Source organism: Herpailurus yagouaroundi, unplaced genomic scaffold (assembly GCF_014898765.1).
Source record: "Herpailurus yagouaroundi ecotype Mexico unplaced genomic scaffold, PumYag 159, whole genome shotgun sequence".
NCBI classification, from domain to species: domain Eukaryota; kingdom Metazoa; phylum Chordata; class Mammalia; order Carnivora; family Felidae; genus Herpailurus; species Herpailurus yagouaroundi.
The window spans coordinates 76,266,629-76,286,277 of record NW_024412400.1 but is presented as its reverse complement, the minus strand read 5'-3'; the positions used below and the strand labels follow the sequence as shown (position 1 = coordinate 76,286,277).

Below are 19,649 nucleotides of genomic sequence, written 5' to 3'. Positions count from 1 at the left end.
ACTTGGCGGAAGTATTTGTCTGAATTCACTGCTTTCTAACACCACCTCTGATTCTCCCAAGATTCTTTCATCAAATATTTGTACTAGACTTGAGCCTTTTCCCAGGGATCAAGACCCAAGGAAAAGGGTAGGAAGCGAGGAGGCAAATACTTGTAAGAAACTAGCCAAAGCTTTTCAAGAATGTTTGTTCTATCCCAGCTATGCACACCTATGTGACCCCTCAAGGCCAGGACCCGTGTGCTTTCTAGTGACCGACATATATGTTGCTTAAAAAAACGTTGGCAAGTTTAATTTAATTGGACATGGAATTTGAAATGCCCTCTCTGAAGAGTTAATCCTCACATCCAAGCTGAGAAGAGACAGAGCCAACCCTCAAACATGAAAGGCCTTCTTGGCTTTCGCAGGACCTAAATAAAATCTGTTAGCTCTTCTCAACAGGGAGAGATACCCTGCTGCCTTCCCTGTAGCTGAGCCTATTATGGGAAGAAGGGCAAAAAAGGGCAAACCTGGTTGAAAACCCCATTATCCCTAGCATTGTCCTGCTAGAAGTCAGGATGTGGCAGGATGAAGATCTAGCCTCCCTCAAACCGTGGTCACAGTCTGAACCTCTTAAATGATCAAATATGGGCATTTCTAACTCTTGAACCAGCACTCAAGGCTTCACTGCTACCTTTCCAAAAGCTCTATCTTCAATACATGCCCTACCAATTTAGAGTAAATAATAATAATAATAATAATAATAATAATAATAGCTACCATTTATTGAGCACCTATTCTACTATGTGCCAGGCACTGTGCTAGGCACTTTTCGTACAATATCTAATTTAAATCCTCACAACAACCCTGTGAGGTAGGTATTATTATCGTCATTTTACATGAGGGAATTGAGGCTCAGAGAGATTAAATAACTCTATTATCATGAAACCAAAAAGTAGTAGAGCTGGGATTCAAACCCAGAACAATCTGACTCCAAGTCCCATGCTCCTAATTAGAGTAGAGGCAGAGGGGAAAGGAAGGACCATATTCAAGAAAGATTGCTGGGGTGTAATGGATATGATATGCTGACTAGAAAGATAGGGGGAAGAATTTAAGCCCATAACTGTTCCTAGCTGGTTAGCCTACATACAGTGTGATGAAGATAACCAGGATTGGAATTCAGGAGGAACACACTTGATGGGGGAATGAGTTGAGTCCATATGGATATGTCCATGGTGATGTCCAGTGGGTGATGATACAGATCCAAAATTTGGAGGGAAGTTGGGGCTGAAGATACATGTTTTAGAATCACCAGCATATCAATGGCAATTGAGGACATCAGTATAGGTGACACCATTTGGCGAGTAAATATAGAGGAAAGAGAAGTGAACCAAAGAACACAAGGAGCACCAACATTGAAGGCATGAGCAATACTGGAGGAATTCTCAAGGGAGTTGAACATGGCAGAGTCAGAAAAGTTAAAGAAGTATAGGAGGCAGCCCTATAGTGGTGGCTACAGAAAGCCGTGGCCTGGGCTCCTGGAAGGCAGGCAAGACTGAGTCACACTTCCAGCACAGCCCTTATGCACCAAAAACTCCAGAAGTATTTGTTAAAATGTCCCTACCCTGGTTTGCCCCAAAGCCTGGAGCTTAAGACTTAGTTGTACTCTTGACACCTCAGTCCTAAAAGTATGGAAGCTTAGGTGAGCCAGGAGAATTTATAGAAGAGGCTTAAAGAGATCATGATTTGTTTAAACTGTAGAATAAGGTAAAAAATAAAACCTGGCATTTTAGAGGTCCCAGAAGACCCCCTGCCCAACCTTTCTCTGGGGTATCATGGTTATTGTGAAATAAGGGTGTTGGGGTAGGAAGTGGGGTGAGAACAGCCTGTCAGTTGTTTACGGAGTCCTCTGCTGAGCCTGACCTGAGATCCAGCTTATGGGCTTTATCCAGGCAGGAAGATGATGGGGACATGTGTGGATGGTTTGGGGAGAGGGAAGTCAGGGGACCAGCCCCACAACTTCAGAGAGAAGGTCCAGCCCTCTGAGCAGGGACCAGCCCTGAGGCTTAAGTGAACTGGCACAGACACGTGTATGTGTATGTGTTTGTGTATGTATGTGTGCGTGTGAGAGAGAAGGAGAGAGGGCGAGAGACAGAGTGAGAGAGTGAGAAAGGGAGAGTGGGATGGGCACTCTGTGGAAAGGGGAACAGTCTCTCATACATGGGTGAGAGGCTGGAACCCTCCAACAAAGCCTAGTGACTCAACATGTTGAAGTGTGGGTTTGGGGCTGAACATCCTTGGGAAGCCCTGAGGGGCTGCTGAAGCAGGGTTCCTGGTCTCCTCGGAGGCTGGGCCTCCCCTTGATGGGGGCTCACAGAAAGTCAAACAGCCCGAAATTCTTGGCTGCTCCAGGCCCAGGAAAAATTGAGGGAAGAAAAAAGAAAGAAAAGAAATGTTTCAGGCCCAGAGGTGAGATGAGCCTGCTGGTTAGTAGGGTTAGGGGTCGGAAGGAACCAGCACACAGGGCAGGCATGGGGGTGTGGATGTAGGGGTAGAACAGATATGTTTCCTGAAAGCCACTAGCAGCTCAGGCAACTAAGGGGGTCCTTTGGGCCTCTAGTGAAGGCCAGCACAGGCAGGGATCGTGTGGATGGTTATTATAAGTGACTATAGCTCTAGGGTGCAGGACTGGGGCAGCGATGGGGGTGGGGTGGGCAGTTAGGAAGAGGAATAAATGGAGCAAATATTTTTTGGTGTCAGTATTGTGGGGGGAAAGTCAAGAGATTGGCACACATGCTTGAGGAGATGCAGTTAATACAGGGCTGATGTAGCTGACTGAACAGTGCAAGGTTGTTGCAGGGGGAAAAGGCGGGGAGAAGGGGGTGAGCAGGGCCTCAAGGGCACCACTGGGGTAACTCCTGAAGTGTTTGTGGGGAATAAGGAGCAGCACCAGCAAGTCAGGTCCCAGTGACACGAAGGATCCTGGCAAGTCCTAGGCAGCAGTTAGTCGAGCAGAGGGACAAGCTGGGGCTGATGGCAGGTTAGGGGCCGCAGTGGCGATCGGTGGGTGCACCCCGCCCTCGCTGCGCCCAGCGAGCAGTTAGCGCGCCTGAATTTAGTTCAATTTATTTCCCTTTCAGGTACCAGACAAAGTAAAAAAGACGGACGGATAGAGAGGGACGCAACCGCCCAGGGGTGGGAGTGGGATGGACGTGGGGGAGGGGTCCTGTTCACATCACATCCACAAAGAACTCACTGGGGTTTCCCATGGCCATGCGGAAGGACTGTCTGCTGGCTGTCAGTTCGGGGGGCACAGAGGCCAGGTCGCGACCCGGAGGGGCTCCTGGGGGCCCCATGGCAGCGGGCGGAGGGGGCATCATCAGCATGGGGGGACCGTAGAGAGGGGGCACGCCAGGGGGGCCGTAGCTCGGGTGCGTGTGGTGACTGCGCAGGCTGCTGGCCATTGAATGGTGGCTGCGGTGGCTATGCTCGCTGGCGGCAGGACCTGAGCGCTCACTGGGCGCCCGCTCCCGCGGCCCCCGCAGGCTGCTGCGGGTTGTGTGGTCCGACTCGCTGCCGCTGCCGCCAGACTTTGAGTCCCCCGCCTTCGGGTCCTTCTCCTTCCGTCGGTCACTGCCGCTACGGTTGGAGCCACTGCTCCGGCTGCCTGTAGGGGACAGGCAGGGACAGGATGGGGGATGCTCAGATCTTGCAGAAGCTTGGGGCTCATCTGTGCACCCCCCACCCCCAAGCCCCCTGCCTTACCTTCACTGTGCTGACTGCTGGCGCTGCCCCCACCATAGCTGTACCCCAGCTCTGGGAAGCCTGGGTGAGGGTTGTAGGGGTGCGGGGGCGGCGGGTACTGGTAAGGGAAAGCCATGGGCCAAGGAGCTGCCCCTGGGTGTGGCAAAGGGGCCAGCGTGTCCTGGTCAGAGGCGCCGCTGGAGCCATCGTGATCATGGAGGGACAGGTTGGCCATGTCTGCAGAGGGGAGGGGAGGGCCAGATGAGCTGGGTCATGCCCCTAGGTCAGGAGAGAAAGGTCCCCCAGTCTAGGTAGGGTGGGTACATTTGCGATGACACCAACAGCAGTGGTAGTTTGTCCCCCAAATGAGAGGAGGCATAGGTCAGAGATCTCTCACTTCTTCACACCCCCTCTGCCACCCACCTAGATGGTGGAGAGGGAGACCCTATGGACACAGCCCCAAGGAAAACCCTCCTCAGGAGGGCCCTGAGTCACCACTTCAGATGCTCAGTGCCAAATCCTTACGCTCAACTCCCAGTCTCAGGGAGGCCCCCTTCCAAGCATTTGACAGTTTCTCCTCCTTCCTTAGTGGGCCACAAGGAGCATAACTTTTAATTGGTAATTTTCTCCTTTGTTCACTTAGATGGTAAAGGTAGGGGAATGTGGGAAGCTGAAATACCAGACAGGTATTGCATACCTGCGATTCATTAGGCACAATACAAAGCACTTCACCTCATGCAAATGTTATCACATTTTTTCCAGATGAGGAAAGTGAAGTCCAGGGAGGTTAAATGACTGGCCTGAGGTCAATCCAAATTGTAGCCAGAGCAGAAGCTAAGAGTTGCTTCCTTTCTTCTTACCTTTCCAGATGAGTCATTAGTAAGGAGTAGGGAACAGTTTGGGGAAATTTAGGTGAAAATTTGCCCTTTCCTTTCACCTAGGACTAAAAAAAAGTACCCATTACAGGCCAGAAAGAACATAGGCCTTTCAGATTCTCCCTATACAAAAGCCCTTGGCCCAGATAAATTTTCTGGTGCTGCTGGAGAAGGTGGGAAGGGCTCAGAAAGAGAACAACTTAGGTGCCTCCTCTGTGCCCTCCACTCTATTCCCAGGGAGGCCTCATTCTTCACAGCACTCATCTCAATGTATTAATGTGACCTGGTCAGGAGAGGGGGATCTGAGGGGGCTGAGGCAGTCTGTGGAGTCTACCAGCTAAGCCATCGACCTGTTAAGGCCTGCAGCTAGCACGGGGCTGGGGGTGGGGGTTGGTGAGAAGCAAGGGCCTGCCTTGGCTCATGCCCCAAGAGCTGGTGACTATTTCAGCCTCCAGTTGTCCTGAGGGGAGTTAACTGTGGACTCCTGGGGCTGGCTACCCAGGTCACCAACTCTTTCCTTTGAGTCTGCCACATTCCCAGCTGAGGAGACCTTGGCCAGTGAGAAGAAAAAGACCTCTGTTAGCATATCCCTGAACTGGGCCTCTAGGGGCCTTGGCCCATGGGTAGAAAGAAGACCCAGGAGGCCCAGGGATAGAACAACATCTCTTGAGCAAAAACCATAGCTGTCTTGAGAAGCTTTAGGTGTCCCTAGACGTTTGGGGCTAGGCCTCACTTCTGCTAATGATGGTGATAATAACCATATAGAATTGAGTCTAAGAAGCCATTAATTTTAAGGTGTACCCCAACTTTAGAGATATTGCAATGTGAAAAAAATGTTCACCTTAGAATCAATTAAATATATGAAAAATGAAGAACTTTTTTTAAGAGCACTTACAGTGGGACAAACATGGTGCTAAAAGCATTATACACATTGTCTTAACCTCAAAACAGCTCTAAAATAGGTTCTACTATTACCTCCAAATTACAGATCAAGGAATTGAGACAATGAGAGGCAGTGTCACTTACTCATGTCTACATAGTCAGGGCGGAGTTAGGATTTGAACTCAGAGCTATCCAACTCTAAAACCCTATGCATCCACCACAGACTTGTGCTCTGCAGCAACAGCCTTTCTAATCCTAGAACCTAATCTGAAGCATTTTAAAAGTTAGCTTTTGGGGGCACCTGGGTGTCTCAGTCAGTTAAACATCTGACTCTCGGCTTCAGCTCAGGTCATGATCTTGCAGTTTGTGGGTTTGAGCCCCACATCGGGCTCCGCGCTGATAGTGCGGAGCCTGCTTGGGATTTTCTCTCTCCCTCTCTCTCTGCCCTTCCCCTACTTGTTCTCTCTCACTCTCTCCCAAAAGAAATAAATAAACTTAAAAAAAACAAAAATAAAAAACAACACACAAAGGTTAGCTTTTGGACTCCAGCCAGCAAGCACCCTAGGCTGACAAAAGGCTCCCTGAGGCAGAGGTGGCTGCTGGGAATGCTCCAAGTCCTGAAATGTCCTGTTTTGAGAACTCCCCTTCCTTCCCAAGGTGTGTCTATGTGCTCAGGAGGAGAAGTGGGGGGGGGGGGGGTTCCCTGAGACCTCTCCTCCTTAAAAACCCTCACTGGCTTTGCACTCTCTCAGGATCAAGTCCAAACTGCTAAATGCAGCTTGCAGAGTCCTCTACAAGCTGGCCCTGACAGCTTTTCTAGTTTTGTCCCAAGGTCCAGCCTAGCCTCAAGGGTATGAAGAGGCTGGGGATGTGGGGCCTCAGGGCAGCCCTAGGTCTTGCCCTGGTGGAACCTGCTTGATGCTTAGAGGCTGATCAGGGGCCAACAGGAGGATCTGCATTTGACTTTGCTAAGACAATGTTTCTGCAATACCACACACCTAGGTAGCCCCAGATGGTGGTAAAAATGAGGACTCTGGAGCCAGAAAGACCTGGATCCCCAAGGCCTAACTCTGCTTCTGGCTGTGAGAATGGGTGGACTATCTAACATCTCTAACTCTCGGTTTCCTCAGCTAAAATAGGGATAGTGATCCACCTCACCCAAGGGTGAGGAGGTGGAGGTTGTGAGGACTGAGAGTGATATGCTGCTTAGAAACAACCAGCATGGTGCCAGAAACACATCAGGCACTTAGAAAATGCCAGCCCCAAGAGGGGACGCAGAGAAGGTGAAAAGGCCTGACTTGGCTCTGCTTCTACTAGAGAGGGAGGCCTGTGTCAGGCCTTGAGTTGGGCCCCCAGCTCAGCTGCCTGCTCACGCTTTGTGTGGGTTCCCTGGAGTCTGCTGCCACATCCCTGGGCACCTCCCCACTCCCAGCCAGGAGACAGAGCAAGGAGGTGGGGGAGGCACATACTGCCACAGAGGTCACCGAAGATGTAGTAGCACTGCTCGGAGAAGGTGATCTTGTTGACAGTGTGGCGGATGAAGCCGGCTTTCAGCAGGTTGCTGGCATATTTGCGGGCCTCTCGCCGGTCAGTGAAGCCTTCCACGTTGTGGTACAGCCAGTCCACCACATCTGAGCCTGGAGGCAAGGCAGCCACTTGATGGGGAGGCCCACCTGACTTGGGCTCATCTGACCTCACAAGAGCCATAAGGCTGGGGCTGGTTCTAGCTCAAAGGAGTGGCCCGAGGGCCACTTTAGCCCCCAGCCTGCCCTGCACCATCACTCCCCACCCCGGCCTTCATCCCACCATGGGGCCCTCTCACCGATGAAAGCGTTGGGGATGGTAATCTTGAGCCACATGCGGTCACGGACCTCCAGCCCAGATTCAGGGGAGGCCATGGCTTTTACGATGGCGGCCATGTCACTGTGGATGGATAGGTGGAAGTCGTCTAGGCCTAGGGGTGGGAGGCAGAATGGTGAGGCAGAAAGGGGTTATAGAGTTAGGTAGAGAAGAATTTGCATCGCAGCTCTACCATCTAATAATTGTGGACCAATGTTGGGCACATTACTGATTTCTAGGACACTCAGTTTCCTCTGTAAAAATAGGGACTTTAATATCTATTTCGAAGAGTATATCTGAAGAGAGAAATAATATAAATGAAGATGCTTAGCATAGAATATGTGTATTATAATGAAAACAGCAGTCATTTATTGAGTGCTTACTTCATGCCACATATTGTGGTTGAGGCTTCACTTATATTCTCTCATTAAACCCCCAGGAACCTGGTAGACTATGTATCGTTAGTCCTGTTTTACTAGAGGAAACAGGCTCACTGGATGCTCAATACAGGTCCAGAAGCAAACACTGTTTAGTGAGGGTTAGGTGTCCACTGAAGGAAGCTGCAGTGTGAGGTAGCTAGGATGAACTCCCAGCTCCCTCTCACTTTTTTTTTTTTCATTTTTTTTTCAACATTTTTATTTATTTTTGGGACAGAGAGAGACAGAGCATGAACGGGGGACAGGCAGAGAGAGAGGGAGACACAGAATCGGAAACAGGCTCCAGGCTCTGAGCCATCAACCCAGAGCCTGACGCAGGGCTCGAACTCACGGACCGCGAGATCGTGACCTGGTTGAAGTCGGACGCTTAACCGACAGCGCCACCCAGGCGCCCCTCCCTCTCACTTTTAAGCAAGAGTTTCCACGTGGGCCTTCATCAGTCCCTCCCACCTTGCCCCATCTGGCTGGGCCTAGGGGGCAGGGCTGGACACTCACGTTCTGTATCAGGGATGGAGCTGGTGATGGAAGAGCTGGTGGAGGTGATGGTGCTCAGGGAGGGGCTCATGCCATAGGCAGGGAAGGTGCCGGTCATGGCTGCAGTGTGGGAGACCCAGGCGGCAGGGTCAATGGGCCGGATGGGCTCGCCTGCAGGGAGGATGAGAGGTCAGGGGCCGCCTACCCTGTCCACTGCCAGGCCCAACAGGGTAGGTATGAGGGCTCAAGGCAACACAGAAGGAAGGAGAGACAGGGGGCTCATGTATGCCAAGCACCGGCTTTAGGGCTGAGTCCCCCATCCACTTACTCCTGGGCAGTGTGAAGCAACCACGTGGACTTGGGTCCCAGCACTTGGCTACAGTCAGGGTGATGGGCCTGAAAGCAAGGATGACCCTAGTGAGGGCAGGATGTGTGGAGGCCAGACCAACCCCCTTGCTTGAGAATCAGAAATGCCTGCCCCCTCCTTCCCAACATCCCATCCCATCCGTACCCCGGTTTGTGCACAATCTCCCGCAGTACCCGGACTGCGTCGTCATTACTCATGTTCTCAAAGTTGATCTCGTTTACCTGGGAGAGAGGGCCAGGAGTGGGATAAGCAGCTGGGTTGGGGAGGTGGGTAGGGAAGCAGAGCTTGGTGGATCAGGAGGTCTTCCCCCTACCAAGAAGTGGCCTCTAAATGAGCAGGGTACAGAGGGTAGGAATATCTCCCTTCTCCCCACCCACACCGCCACGCCGGGTGGGCAGTGGTACCTGTAACAGCATATCTCCTGGCTCGATGCGTCCATCTGCAGCCACAGCCCCACCCTTCATGATAGAGCCGATGTAGATGCCTCCATCACCACGCTCGTTGCTTTGGCCCACAATGGAGATGCCCAAAAAGTTGTACTTTTCTATAGAGAGTAATAAGACCTTAAGAGGGGAACAAGGTTCCTACCTAAATTCCAAGCCCTTTATTAGTAAAGGGTGGAAAGGGATGGGAACTAACATTCATTGAACCTGAATCAGGTCCTGTGTTCAGGATGGTCAAGAATATTTCCATTTAATCCTTGTTAGTTCTGCCACAGGGACTCTTAGTCCCATTTTACAAAACAGGCAACTGAGGTTCAGAGAGCTTCAATGACTTTTCTAAGCCATTACGTGGCAGGATTCAAACTCGGGCTTAAATTCCAAGGTTGGGAATAACTATAGCCAGTTATTTCCTAAAGAGAGTGCCTATGACAGACATCAGAGAGCAACAAGCAATGGCTGAAAAATGGGAAGGGGGATAAGAATCAGAAATCACTTCCTCCAGGAAGCCTTCCTTGCCATTCTCTGCTTCTACAACTCTCTATGCTGATCTCTGTCAAGGCCCTGATCATGAGATACTGAAATGATCAGTTTATGTACCAGTTTATGTTTATGAGAGAGCTCCTCGGGGGCAGGGAATGTATCTTATGCCTCTCTGACCTCCTCAAGTTTGCCCAGTGTCTGGTATATAAATGTTCAAGAGTTGTTTCACCAGACTCACCCATGTTGAGAGTGACTGTGATGATGTTGAGTGACATGGTGGAGTCCGTGATGCTGCTGAAGGACGAGGACTGGAATAGATAGAGGCCTTGAGCAGCAGGTAGGGGTCCCAAGAACTCACTGTTCCCACCTAGCTCTTCCTCAAGGGGAGCCTTCAGTACCCCCTCCCCTCTAAGCCTCTAAGCCTGGCCCAATAGGAGAGGGTCTAAGGAAGCACACACCCTGGAAATGCCTGGACAGGGCTCAGTCTGCCCCCACCCATCCCTGGCATCTCAGGCCCCATACCCGCTCAATCCGCGAAACCTTCTGCTTCCTCCGCCGCCGCTTATGTCTTCTCATCAGGCGTGAGGCGCTGCTCTGCTCTGTGGAGCTGCTGAACCTGGGGGGCCCACAGTCGTTCCCCACCAGGCTGGCCCAGCCCTGCCCCACAAGAGGCACTGCAGGGCCCAAGTCCCCCACGCAAAGCCCACAGCCCTCCCAGGGTCCCAGCATCCTTAGGGGTCAGGGCTCTTGGAGGGGCGGTCACCTGCCCCATAGTACCAATGAAACCAAAGCCCCACCTGCTGGTGGAGTCATCCTCATCCGAATCAAAGAAGCTGGTGGTCTCTAACTCGCTGCTCATAAGGGTGGATGAGCTATCGTAACCCCCTGGCTCTCGCCGCCGCTCCCCCTTTGCAGTTCCATTTAGCCGGGTTGCTGTAGGGAATAGAGGCAGCTGGGTTCACAGTGTCAACGCAGGAGGGAAGGACAGACACAGGGAGGGGCTAGGGGCTGCACCGGGGCTAGGCATATCCAGAGCTCAGAACAGGGCTGAGGGCAGCTGAATGGAGGAGTGGAGAAGGCGTCTGTTTAGGGAAGACGCACTGTGTTCTGGGCCGTCCCTCCTGCGTGGCCGCTCACGCTGGGCTGACACCAAGGAGTCTGTCTCTGTGTCATTGTCCAAGTTCTCCTGGCTGCCTCCACCAGCATGAGGGCTGCAGGGAAGAGAAGACTTGGTGGGAGAGGGGGCAGGGCTGGGGGCTCCCTCCCCCAGCCCTGGGCTGAGCTGATGCGGCCCTTCCCCAAGGGCCCTCTCCACTCTGAGGTCACACTCACTGGAAGGATGGGGGCCGGGAGTCCCCAATGCCTCCTGTGCGTTCCATGGGTGGTGGCAGTTCCGATGGGTTGTCAGCACAGAAGGGAGCAGGCTCTGGGTGTGAACCCTCAGCAGACACCAACTGATGGGGAAAGAATGGGTGGGTAGTAGGTACAGGGGCGCCAGGGAAATAGCAGATGGCTTCTCGAAGGGCATGCAGACTTGGGGAGAATGAAGCAGGGGACATGGAGGAAGAAGAGACAGGACTGTGCAAGGTCAGCTGAGGGAAGGAATGGACTCAGTGCTGCCAGCACTGATGGGGGGATGGGAGGCATGGGTTGTTGGAAGTGGCATGGGGGCAGGGAACAAGGGTCAGTGGTCCAAAAGAGAGGTTGGCTGGAATCTGAGGCAAAGTGCTTCAAAAGGCATAGGAGACATTGTCCTACAATGTCCCACATTTCCCCCTACCCCCGGCCAACTAACCTTTCACCAAGGCTACATAATCTGAGGGGAGAAACAGTTCAGGTAGAAAACTCAAGGAAGATTCAGATATTGAAGCATAAAACCACCAGCTACAATCTTAGCAATGCTTTTCCTCTGTCCAGCCCACCATAGGAATATAGGAGGAGGGGGTGCTGAGGAGAGCTCCTTACCCAGGACACCACACGGCCATTGAAGCAGGGCAGCTTGGCATTGTCGTCAGAGATTTCCTCCTTCACCACTCTGCAGGGAAAGGGTGGGGGTGTCAGAATGAGCTTTCTGGGGTGGAAATGGAAGTGTCCTCACAATCCTAACTCAGGGGGTCCTCCACCCTAACCTGGGAATCAAACCACCAGCCTAAGCCTTTCAAATGGGAGCAGAAGTGGGGGTCACCCAAGGACAGCTCTTTAGCACCACCAGGAAGACACCAGCCCTGCCCAGGCCAGCTGCTGCCCTAGAGTGTCCTCTCAGTCATCAGGTGATTGCAAATTACACCTGACAAATTGCTGTCCCCCCTAGTGTGGCCATTCCCTAAAATCTCGAAAGGGCTTTACCTAGCCCCAACATAGCTCTTTTGGGCTAGACCTATTCTTTCCCTCTGACCCTAAGCTAGGAAAAAGTACACCCTTATTTCTCTTTCCCTTCTTAGTTGGGAATCCTGACATTCTTCTGGAAGGTGTGGATGAGGAGTTTAAGGAAATTAGGAAAGAGAAGGGAAAAAGGTATTTACTGAACATCCTCCACTGCCACTATGGTAATAGCAACAAATTGCTCTCATTTACTGGGCATGTATCATGGGCCAAGCACTAAGCTAAGCACTTTGCTTATTTCATTTCATTTAATACTCACTGCAATGCTGAGATAGATACAGATGGGGAAATTAAGACTTAGTAGGTTCAGAAATTCACTTACAGTTACATCACCAAGAAGAGCTGGAGTTTGAATCCTGGTCAGCCTGACTCTTTAGCCTTTATTCTTACCTATTACACCATCTTATCTCCCTATAGTTAGAATGTATAATCTTCACATCACCTTCATTGTGTGGACAATATCCTCTTTTTGAGTAAAGAAATGGAGAAACATTCAGTAACTTGCCCAGGGCCACAGAACAGAAAGACGTCAGAACTAAAATTCAACCCCAAGCTTGCCTGACTCTAAAACCCATGCTCTTCCCACGGTACTTCGCATTCTTTCCTGTACAGTGAGAGGTGATGTGGATCTGTGGTGGGTAAGGGTTGGGGAGACAGGGATGTGGGGCATGGCAGGCGTGGGATGTGTATACAGGCATGTAGTCTGGCTTGAGGGGTGCATCAAGGTGAGAAGTCAGACTATGACTACAGTTTGGGGACCCCCAGACTGTGTCAAACACCCTAGGAGTACAGAGTTGGAAAGATGCCATCAATGGCAAGAGGAAGACATGTGCCTGGGATTGTGAGCAGAGAGGGAAGATAGCAAGGAAGGAGGCTGGGAAGCCTAGTCCTTCCTTGTTCTTGGAGCAGCTTCTGCCTAGAGCTGGGAACATGCCTGGCTCCTTGTGATGCTCACATTCTTGGACTCACAGCCAAGTTTGAAGACTGAGCCTGCCCTTCTCCCTCCCATCCAGCTCTGGCTCCTACACCATTTCCAACCCCACAAAGACCCCAAGAAAGCATCACAAGTCAGGCCCATGATGCCAGAAAGCCTAGTGACAGAACATGCTGAAAAGAAGGGACATGGAAGTAGCTCAGACTCACCAGCCAATCTGGCCATAGGGTACCCTAAACTTGCAGCCCACAAGGGGAACTGGGACTCACAGGAAAATGGGGTATGTGGGCCAAATGGCAGAGACTATGACCTGCTCTGGAGAGGGTCTCCCTGTAGTGGGAAACTGCTGCTGAGTCCCCACCACTCACTCCCCCAGCAGGCCCCACCACACAGCTCCACGCTACAGATGTTTCCTCTCTTTCTAGGGGTCACCGACAGGTCGCCAAGGCTCTGCTGACTCACAAGGATCAGCTGATCTTCAGCAGCAGCCTTGGGGGACCTCAGACAAGCCTCCCCCTCACACCACGGAGATGAATGGTTCAGAGTTCCATGCCACACACACACACAGACACACACACACACACACACACACACACACACACACTCCAAGCAGAGTTGGACAAATCTGGGTTCTAATTCTGCCATTTATTAGCCCTCCTATCTCAGAGAAGTTTCTTAACTTTTCCAAGCCTTTGTCTTGTCCTGGTAAGTGGGATTTGTAAACGCCTGGCATGGTCTAGGATTACAATAAAAGCTAATTACTAACCGTGTCAATTTTTAGCAGGGTCTATTCTTTCTTTCCAACTATGTGTAAATTTCTAAGGGCAGGGACCAAACAAATCTGCTCACTTTTGTCCATTCAATTAAAAAGCCTTTGCTAAGAGCCCAGCAGGTTTTAAATCCTATGCTGGCCATTGTATAAAACCTCAAGAAGCATCAGACCAAGAGCCTGCCTTGTCCTGGGAGGTTATGGCCCAACGGACAATTCACACAAGTATATGGCAAGTGGGAAGTAGTCAGAACCACAAGAGCAGCAGATGTGTTCGTTGGACAGATGTCTGTTGAGTAGGTGTCTTTGGTGTCATGTCCTGGCTAGGAGCTGAATTGGTATAAGGGTAAACAGGATAAAGTGTAATAACTTTAAAAGCTAAACCCAGAGGATGGGAAAATTTGGCCCCGGGAAGACAAGAGGAGTGTGCTCTCAGTACCAAGTGCAGAGGCAAGGCAGTGTGTGATATGGAGTGGGCAGGAACATAGTGGCCCAACTTCCCATGTTGCTCCTACCTACAGCTCAAGGCCACTCTAATATTCATCCACCATCTCCCTCAGTGGTGAAAATGTTTATTCTTCCTCCGTTATCCAAGTAATTTAAGAGGGTTGGGCCTACCCTAGCTTGACAAATACTTCTGGAGACCAGATGGGAGTTGGGGAGTCCTCAGGCCTTATAAGCCAGAACCTTAGAGGCTGAGCCTGGAGAGCAGCCTTCCTCCTCTGACCCACTCTCCATCTGTCAGCAGAGGTTGCTGGCCTCTGCCCGACCCTGGTCTCATGGGGCTAGGAGAAGTGGCAACCCTATCATCTCTACAGTTTGCCAAGGCTCAGCATCTCCTTTGGAGAGGATGTGTCTGTTAAACAGTGATAATAATACCTACAATTGTGTGATTAAGGTCTTAGACTTTGGAGCCAGATTCCTGATGTAAAATCAAGCTCTGCCACTTACCAGCTATGTGACCTTGGGTAAATTACTTAAGTTTTCTGTGCTCTAGTTTTTTCATGTAAAAACTGAGGATATTACTACTTATTTCATAGGGCTGTTAAGATGATTGAGTAAATAAAGATTTGAAAAGCATTTAGATCAGTGCATGTATACCAAAGTACCATAAAAAGAATTTGTTAAATACATGAAATAAATATATACTTCTTAGCTACTAGTCCTGTGACAAGACAGCCCTACCACGTCTCCTGCTCATTAATCCTTCTGGGGATAAAAACAAAACCAATCTCCTCCTTTAGCTTTGTTCTCAACTCTGTTAAAACAGTCTACTATAACATTTTGCAAACGATGGTTCAAGTACAACTAATGTATGCAAGATCACTTCAGGTGTACCTGATGAATATTTAATGCAATAGTTAAGTATTTTTTTTTAACATATTTTAGAAAGAAATACAAATAGAAAATCAGACCTGTGATTTCATATTACTGACTGGGTCAAGCTAAGAAGGAGTGAGTGGGCTGACAGTGGATTTAAAGAATAGTATTAAGTCAACAGTGAGCAGATGTAACTATGATTGTAGTTAGGCCTGGCTTGATAGCAGCCCGGGCGGAGTGGGAGGCAGCCCAGAGAGGTCTAGGTTTAGGAGGTGGGAGCTAAGCCCAGTGGGTTCAGGGGTGAGTTGGGAGTGGAGACACAGGCCTACCCTAGTCCCTTAAGGCAAATGACCCCAGCACACTGGACTCTAACTGATTTCCCCTATCCCATACCCTGTGGCAGCATCTTGGTCTCTTCCAGCTTTGTTTTTCTCTTACCAGACCAAAGCATCTGCCCCCTCACTCTCACCCCTTGCAGATCGATCCCTCTTCAGAATCTTCCAATCAGGAGTGTCTGTCCCTGGACTAAAGCCAGACAATGATTACTACACTACAAGTACCTCACCTCAGGGTAGGAACAACAACAGAAACAGGGCTGGTCAGAAGCTGCATAGCACTTCCCACTGCACAAAGCGTTCTCACACATAGGATCTCATGGGCTCATCAAACCCTGAGTTCCATGGGGAAAGGTGACAGCAAAACATGCGAGGCAGAAGAGAGAGAAGATGCTTGCTTTCCAGGGCCAGGAGGGCAGGGGTCTTGGAGGAGAAGCCAGAAATATCAACACCGGGGAAGAGAACATCTCCCCTCACTCAGCTCTGGGGCCTCAGCTCCAAAGAGCAGTGCAGGCCTCAGGCTAGGGCAGGAGAGACAGCCTTTAGGCCTAGAGGGCCCCGGGAAGGCCTTCCCTACAGGCCTCCAGGCCCAGTGCCCAGTTAGTGTGGGGCAGGCAAGCCTGGGGGCCTCCCCTTCCCCCAGTCCCCTGGGAGTTATGGGGGGGGGGGTTGTGAGGGGATGGGCCAGGCTCCCCCTCCCAGGCCAGCTGCTACAGAACCTTCCGGCTAAAACATTCCATCCCCTCTTAAAGGGAAAGTCGCTGCTTCCAAACTCAGCCTGTCCAAAGCCCTGCAGCTGGGTGGAGAAGACCCCGCCAGAGAGGGGAAGATGAAGAACACTAAAAGACTCTTTCTGGCCCTCCCATCCAGGCTCTGAGGCCCTTTCCAAGGTCTCCCCCTTGGCCACCATCGGGAGGAAAAAGGCCCCAGTTCTGAAGGGAAATCAGTACCTAGGCTAGTGGGGACTTCTCAGGGGTCAGGCACTCTGATTCTCTGACAACATCCCGAACACCCCACAAGGGAGGGGAGACAGCTAAATTAACATTAGGTTTGCTGACCTTAGCTTGCAGCCTTAGTCCCTGAGCCCCCCCAACTCCCCCTCCCTCCAGTTCAAAGTCCCCAGCAAAGCCCCTGGAAGCACTACTCCAAATATGGCTCTGAGTCGTGGAGCTGAAAAGATGGAGAAGGAGAAGGCCGAGTGCCAAACATCCTAAGTCTATGCTAAAAGGTGGCTCCCATGGCAGGAGGAAGGTTAGGGACTCTGGCTCTGGAATCGGGTGGAGGGGGGTGTGTGTGTAAGTGGGCCGCTGGTCTCTGAGGAGGTGAGGAGGCTCGGAACTCCGGTTGCTCTTGGGGAGTTGGTCGTCCTCCTAAACTAGGGGGGCCTAGGTCCCCCATAAGAGGCAAAAGGAGAATCCCTAAAGAGGCTGGAACTCCAGCTGAAAGAGGCGGCCCAAATGGCCAAGTCGCCCCTAGAATCCTTAGTAGGGCTAGAAGCCAGTGTAGCAAGGGGAGTCCAAACTGGCTGAGTGGGCCGCGAGAAGCCGGAGGGGCCCGGGTCCCCCAGAGGTGAGGCGGGGGCCATCCTCACCCGAAATCGTCGTCCATAGACTTGAAGAAGAACTTATAGCTGGGTCGCTGCAGAACGCCCTTAAAGTCCGCCAAGGTGACGCGCTCGGCGGGCAGGGGCAGCTTCACCAGGTACGGCGTCTCCTGCCCGTCCAGGTGGTAGATGATCTTGGTCTCGCCCATGGCTCCGGCCTCGGGCCCCGGGGCCCGCGCGCGGCCTGCTCCGGCGGCCGGGCCGGGCCTTTCGGGCGGCGACGGCGCTCGGCGCGGCCCAGCGGTTCAGCCTCGCTCGGCAGCCGGCCGCGGCGCCAGCTCCCTTGTTCTCCGGCCGCTCCCGGGTCCCAGCGCCGCCTGCCGCTGCCGCGGCCGCCGCTTCCGCTCCCCACTCTCCCGGCTCGGCTGGCGACTACGACTCTTCCGGTGGCCGCGGCCCTCCGGGTTCTGGGCTGCGGCTGGGCCCGCTCCCCTCCCCCGACCCGGGCGCTGCCCCGCCCCAGCACGAGCCCCGCCCCCGTCCGCCGCCGAGCCGCGCTGGCCTCACCGCAGATGGCCCTGCGGACACACAGCCTACCCGCCGAGCTGCAAGCTTGGCCTCAGGCGCTCAGGTCCCAGGCCCGCGGGGAGATTGGCGGCAGTCGCCTAGGCCCCCAGAAAGGAAGGGTAGATCTCACCAGGGTGGCTACGTTCCCGGACTCACCAAGGCCCCGGCTCTGGACCCAGGGGGGGATCTATCGGCTGTTCCTCAGCAGCCTGGGACGGGTGTAACACAGGGGTCACTTTGGTCCCCAGAGTTGGGGTGTGTGTGTGTGTGTGTGTGTGTGTGTGTGTGTGTGTGTGTGTGATTCTGACCAGGTATCAATGGAGGAAAGTGACCTCCACATGGCCCTTTAGGGTCTTTTGAAAAGCATAGCTGCTGTCACTGAGTCTGTCAAACAGTTCCTTGAGGACAGAATGGGATCGAGTTCTGATTTCTTCTTATAACTTCAATACAATACCTAGGTGCAAAGCAGTGGCTTAATAAATGGATTGATGCAGAACGAGTGCAAAAATGAAAATGAGTGCATGACTGGGACAGTAAGAAACCAGAACTAGGTGTAATCGGTCCCTAATAGATTTTCTCACCCCTTAGTTTTTAATTCATTCAATAAAGTGTCCATTTAGGTGCAAGGCATACTGTAGGGGGTAAAGCAAAACAAGACAGGTAAGACTACTCTCAGGACTTTCACTGATCTGAAAAGAAGCACACAAGCTTGTAATAAATAACTTCAGAGTGACAAATGCTATGAAAAAGATAAAATGGAGTAATGTGATAGTAAAAGGGAGAAGAGAATTATGGGTGGTTAGGGAAGGCCTCTTCCCTTTGAGCTAAGACAGAATGGAAGCAGCAGCAGCTATAAGAGGGTCTGGTGTGGGGGGAAAGCATTCCAAGCAGAGGGCATGGCCAAATATAAAGACTCGAGGCACAAATAACTCTCTCCCAATTTGAGGAACAAGGAGGCCACTGTGACTTTAGTGATAGTGGTAGATGAGGCTGGAAACATAGGCTGGGACTAGACCACATAGGTCTTTTAAGGCCACAGTAACAAGTGTGGGCTCCTCCCACTCCATTTTGTATCCTTGTCTAATTAGCATTTTCAGAGTAAGTACCTCTTCCACACAACTCTTCTGCTCAGGAACCTCTCGACATTCCCCCAGTGCCTTCCAAATATTCTTAGCACTGTATTCAAAACTCTCCATAATCTAAACTGCCAACCTCTACAGCTTTTTGTTTCATAATATGCTGGCTATATTTTTTACTTCGGCAAATCAACCTAATTGCTAGTACCTGCACATATCTTGTGCATTTTCACTTCATACCCTCTTTTTTAAATTGAATATATGTGCATGTTAAGCTCTTAACAGCATTTCTCTGTCCCATTTTCCTCCCTACCCCAGTATACTTTTAAAGTTTATACTATTTCTTGATCTATACATTCTAGATATTGCATATTACTTCCAATTTTCATTGATGGATTTTTCTTCCACCTTCCCCCTAGCCTCTTAAAATAGTAAAATTATCCTTTTTGGTTAAATCAGTATAGATTTTAGTATTGACATTTTCACTGAGTAAATGCTTCCTTCACAACTTTTTGTTTCTGCTGGCATTAATCATAGCCTTCCTTTTTCATTTGCTTTTTTATATCTACCATTAAGTCTTACTACATAATCTAAGTTTCTCAATACATATTGTTTACATAGTCAAATATATTAGATTATCCAACCATTTTCTCACTAGGAACCTTCCGCTCTCTTGCTCTGGTCAGCACTGTTGGCTGTCTCAGCCTATGCACAGCTCTCACCCTGGGACTTCTCTGCGTCATGTTCTGAATTACCTCTCCTCTGTGTTGGATCCCCATTTCCTGGATACTTTTTACTCCTTTGCTTTGGGTAAAGCACACCCTTTGGTGGCTTACTTTGAGAGTATGGGAAATAAAACCCCTTTTGAGAACTTGCAAATCTGAAAACATGATTGAGTTGAAAGTAATTTTCCTTCAGAATTTTGAAGGTATCACTACATTGTCTTCCAGCTTCCAGTGTTGCTATTAAGCAGTTAGATCTCTATTTTTCCCTAAGGCTTTGCACATGACTTGTTTTTACTCTTTCTGTAAGTTTTTAGAAGTTCCCTTTATTCCTGAGGTTCTGAAATTTCATGGCGATATATCTTGGTGCTTATTCACTGTGCTAGGCACTTAGTGAGTCCTTTCCATCGAGAAATTCAACAATATTTCCTTACTTAGTAACATCACTACTATTTTCCCCATACTTTTTACAACTTGTTAGATG

At 50.8% G+C, this 19,649-nt stretch overlaps 1 protein-coding gene across 2 annotated transcripts; it reads right to left on the bottom strand.

The window, feature by feature from the left end:
* Positions 1-1,585: 1,585 nt before the first annotated feature.
* Positions 1,586-17,278, bottom strand: DVL3 (dishevelled segment polarity protein 3). Of its 2 annotated transcripts, XM_040480916.1 has the most exons (16): positions 16,849-17,277; positions 11,483-11,552; positions 10,850-10,971; positions 10,619-10,728; positions 10,315-10,450; positions 10,040-10,133; positions 9,756-9,825; positions 8,999-9,138; positions 8,739-8,815; positions 8,556-8,623; positions 8,249-8,398; positions 7,300-7,431; positions 6,947-7,114; positions 3,742-3,957; positions 3,233-3,643; positions 1,586-2,379 (listed from the first exon to the last, which is right to left on the bottom strand). In XM_040480916.1, exons 1-16 carry the CDS (start codon positions 17,007-17,009, stop codon positions 2,348-2,350), a joined length of 2,157 nt encoding a protein of 718 aa, XP_040336850.1. In that variant the 5' UTR covers positions 17,010-17,277; the 3' UTR covers positions 1,586-2,347. The 2 variants fall into 2 exon arrangements, with proteins under 2 accessions (XP_040336850.1, XP_040336851.1); XM_040480917.1 differs by lacking the exon at positions 3,742-3,957 and having other exon boundaries at positions 16,849-17,278.
* Between the last annotated feature and the right edge of the window lie 2,371 nt (positions 17,279-19,649).

Bases quoted from the DNA above. Each gene is read 5' to 3' on its own strand.
- DVL3 (XM_040480916.1), bottom strand. From the start codon at position 17,009: ATGGGCGAGACCAAGATCATCTACCACCTGGACGGGCAGGAGACGCCG. The intron at 10,451-10,618 runs GTGCGTCTTCCC...TATTCCCTACAG, and splicing joins GAGGGACGGCCCAGAACACA to CAACCCGGCTAAATGGAACT. The intron at 9,139-9,755 runs GTGAGTCTGGTG...TACTCTCTATAG, and splicing joins CACAGTCACTCTCAACATGG to AAAAGTACAACTTTTTGGGC.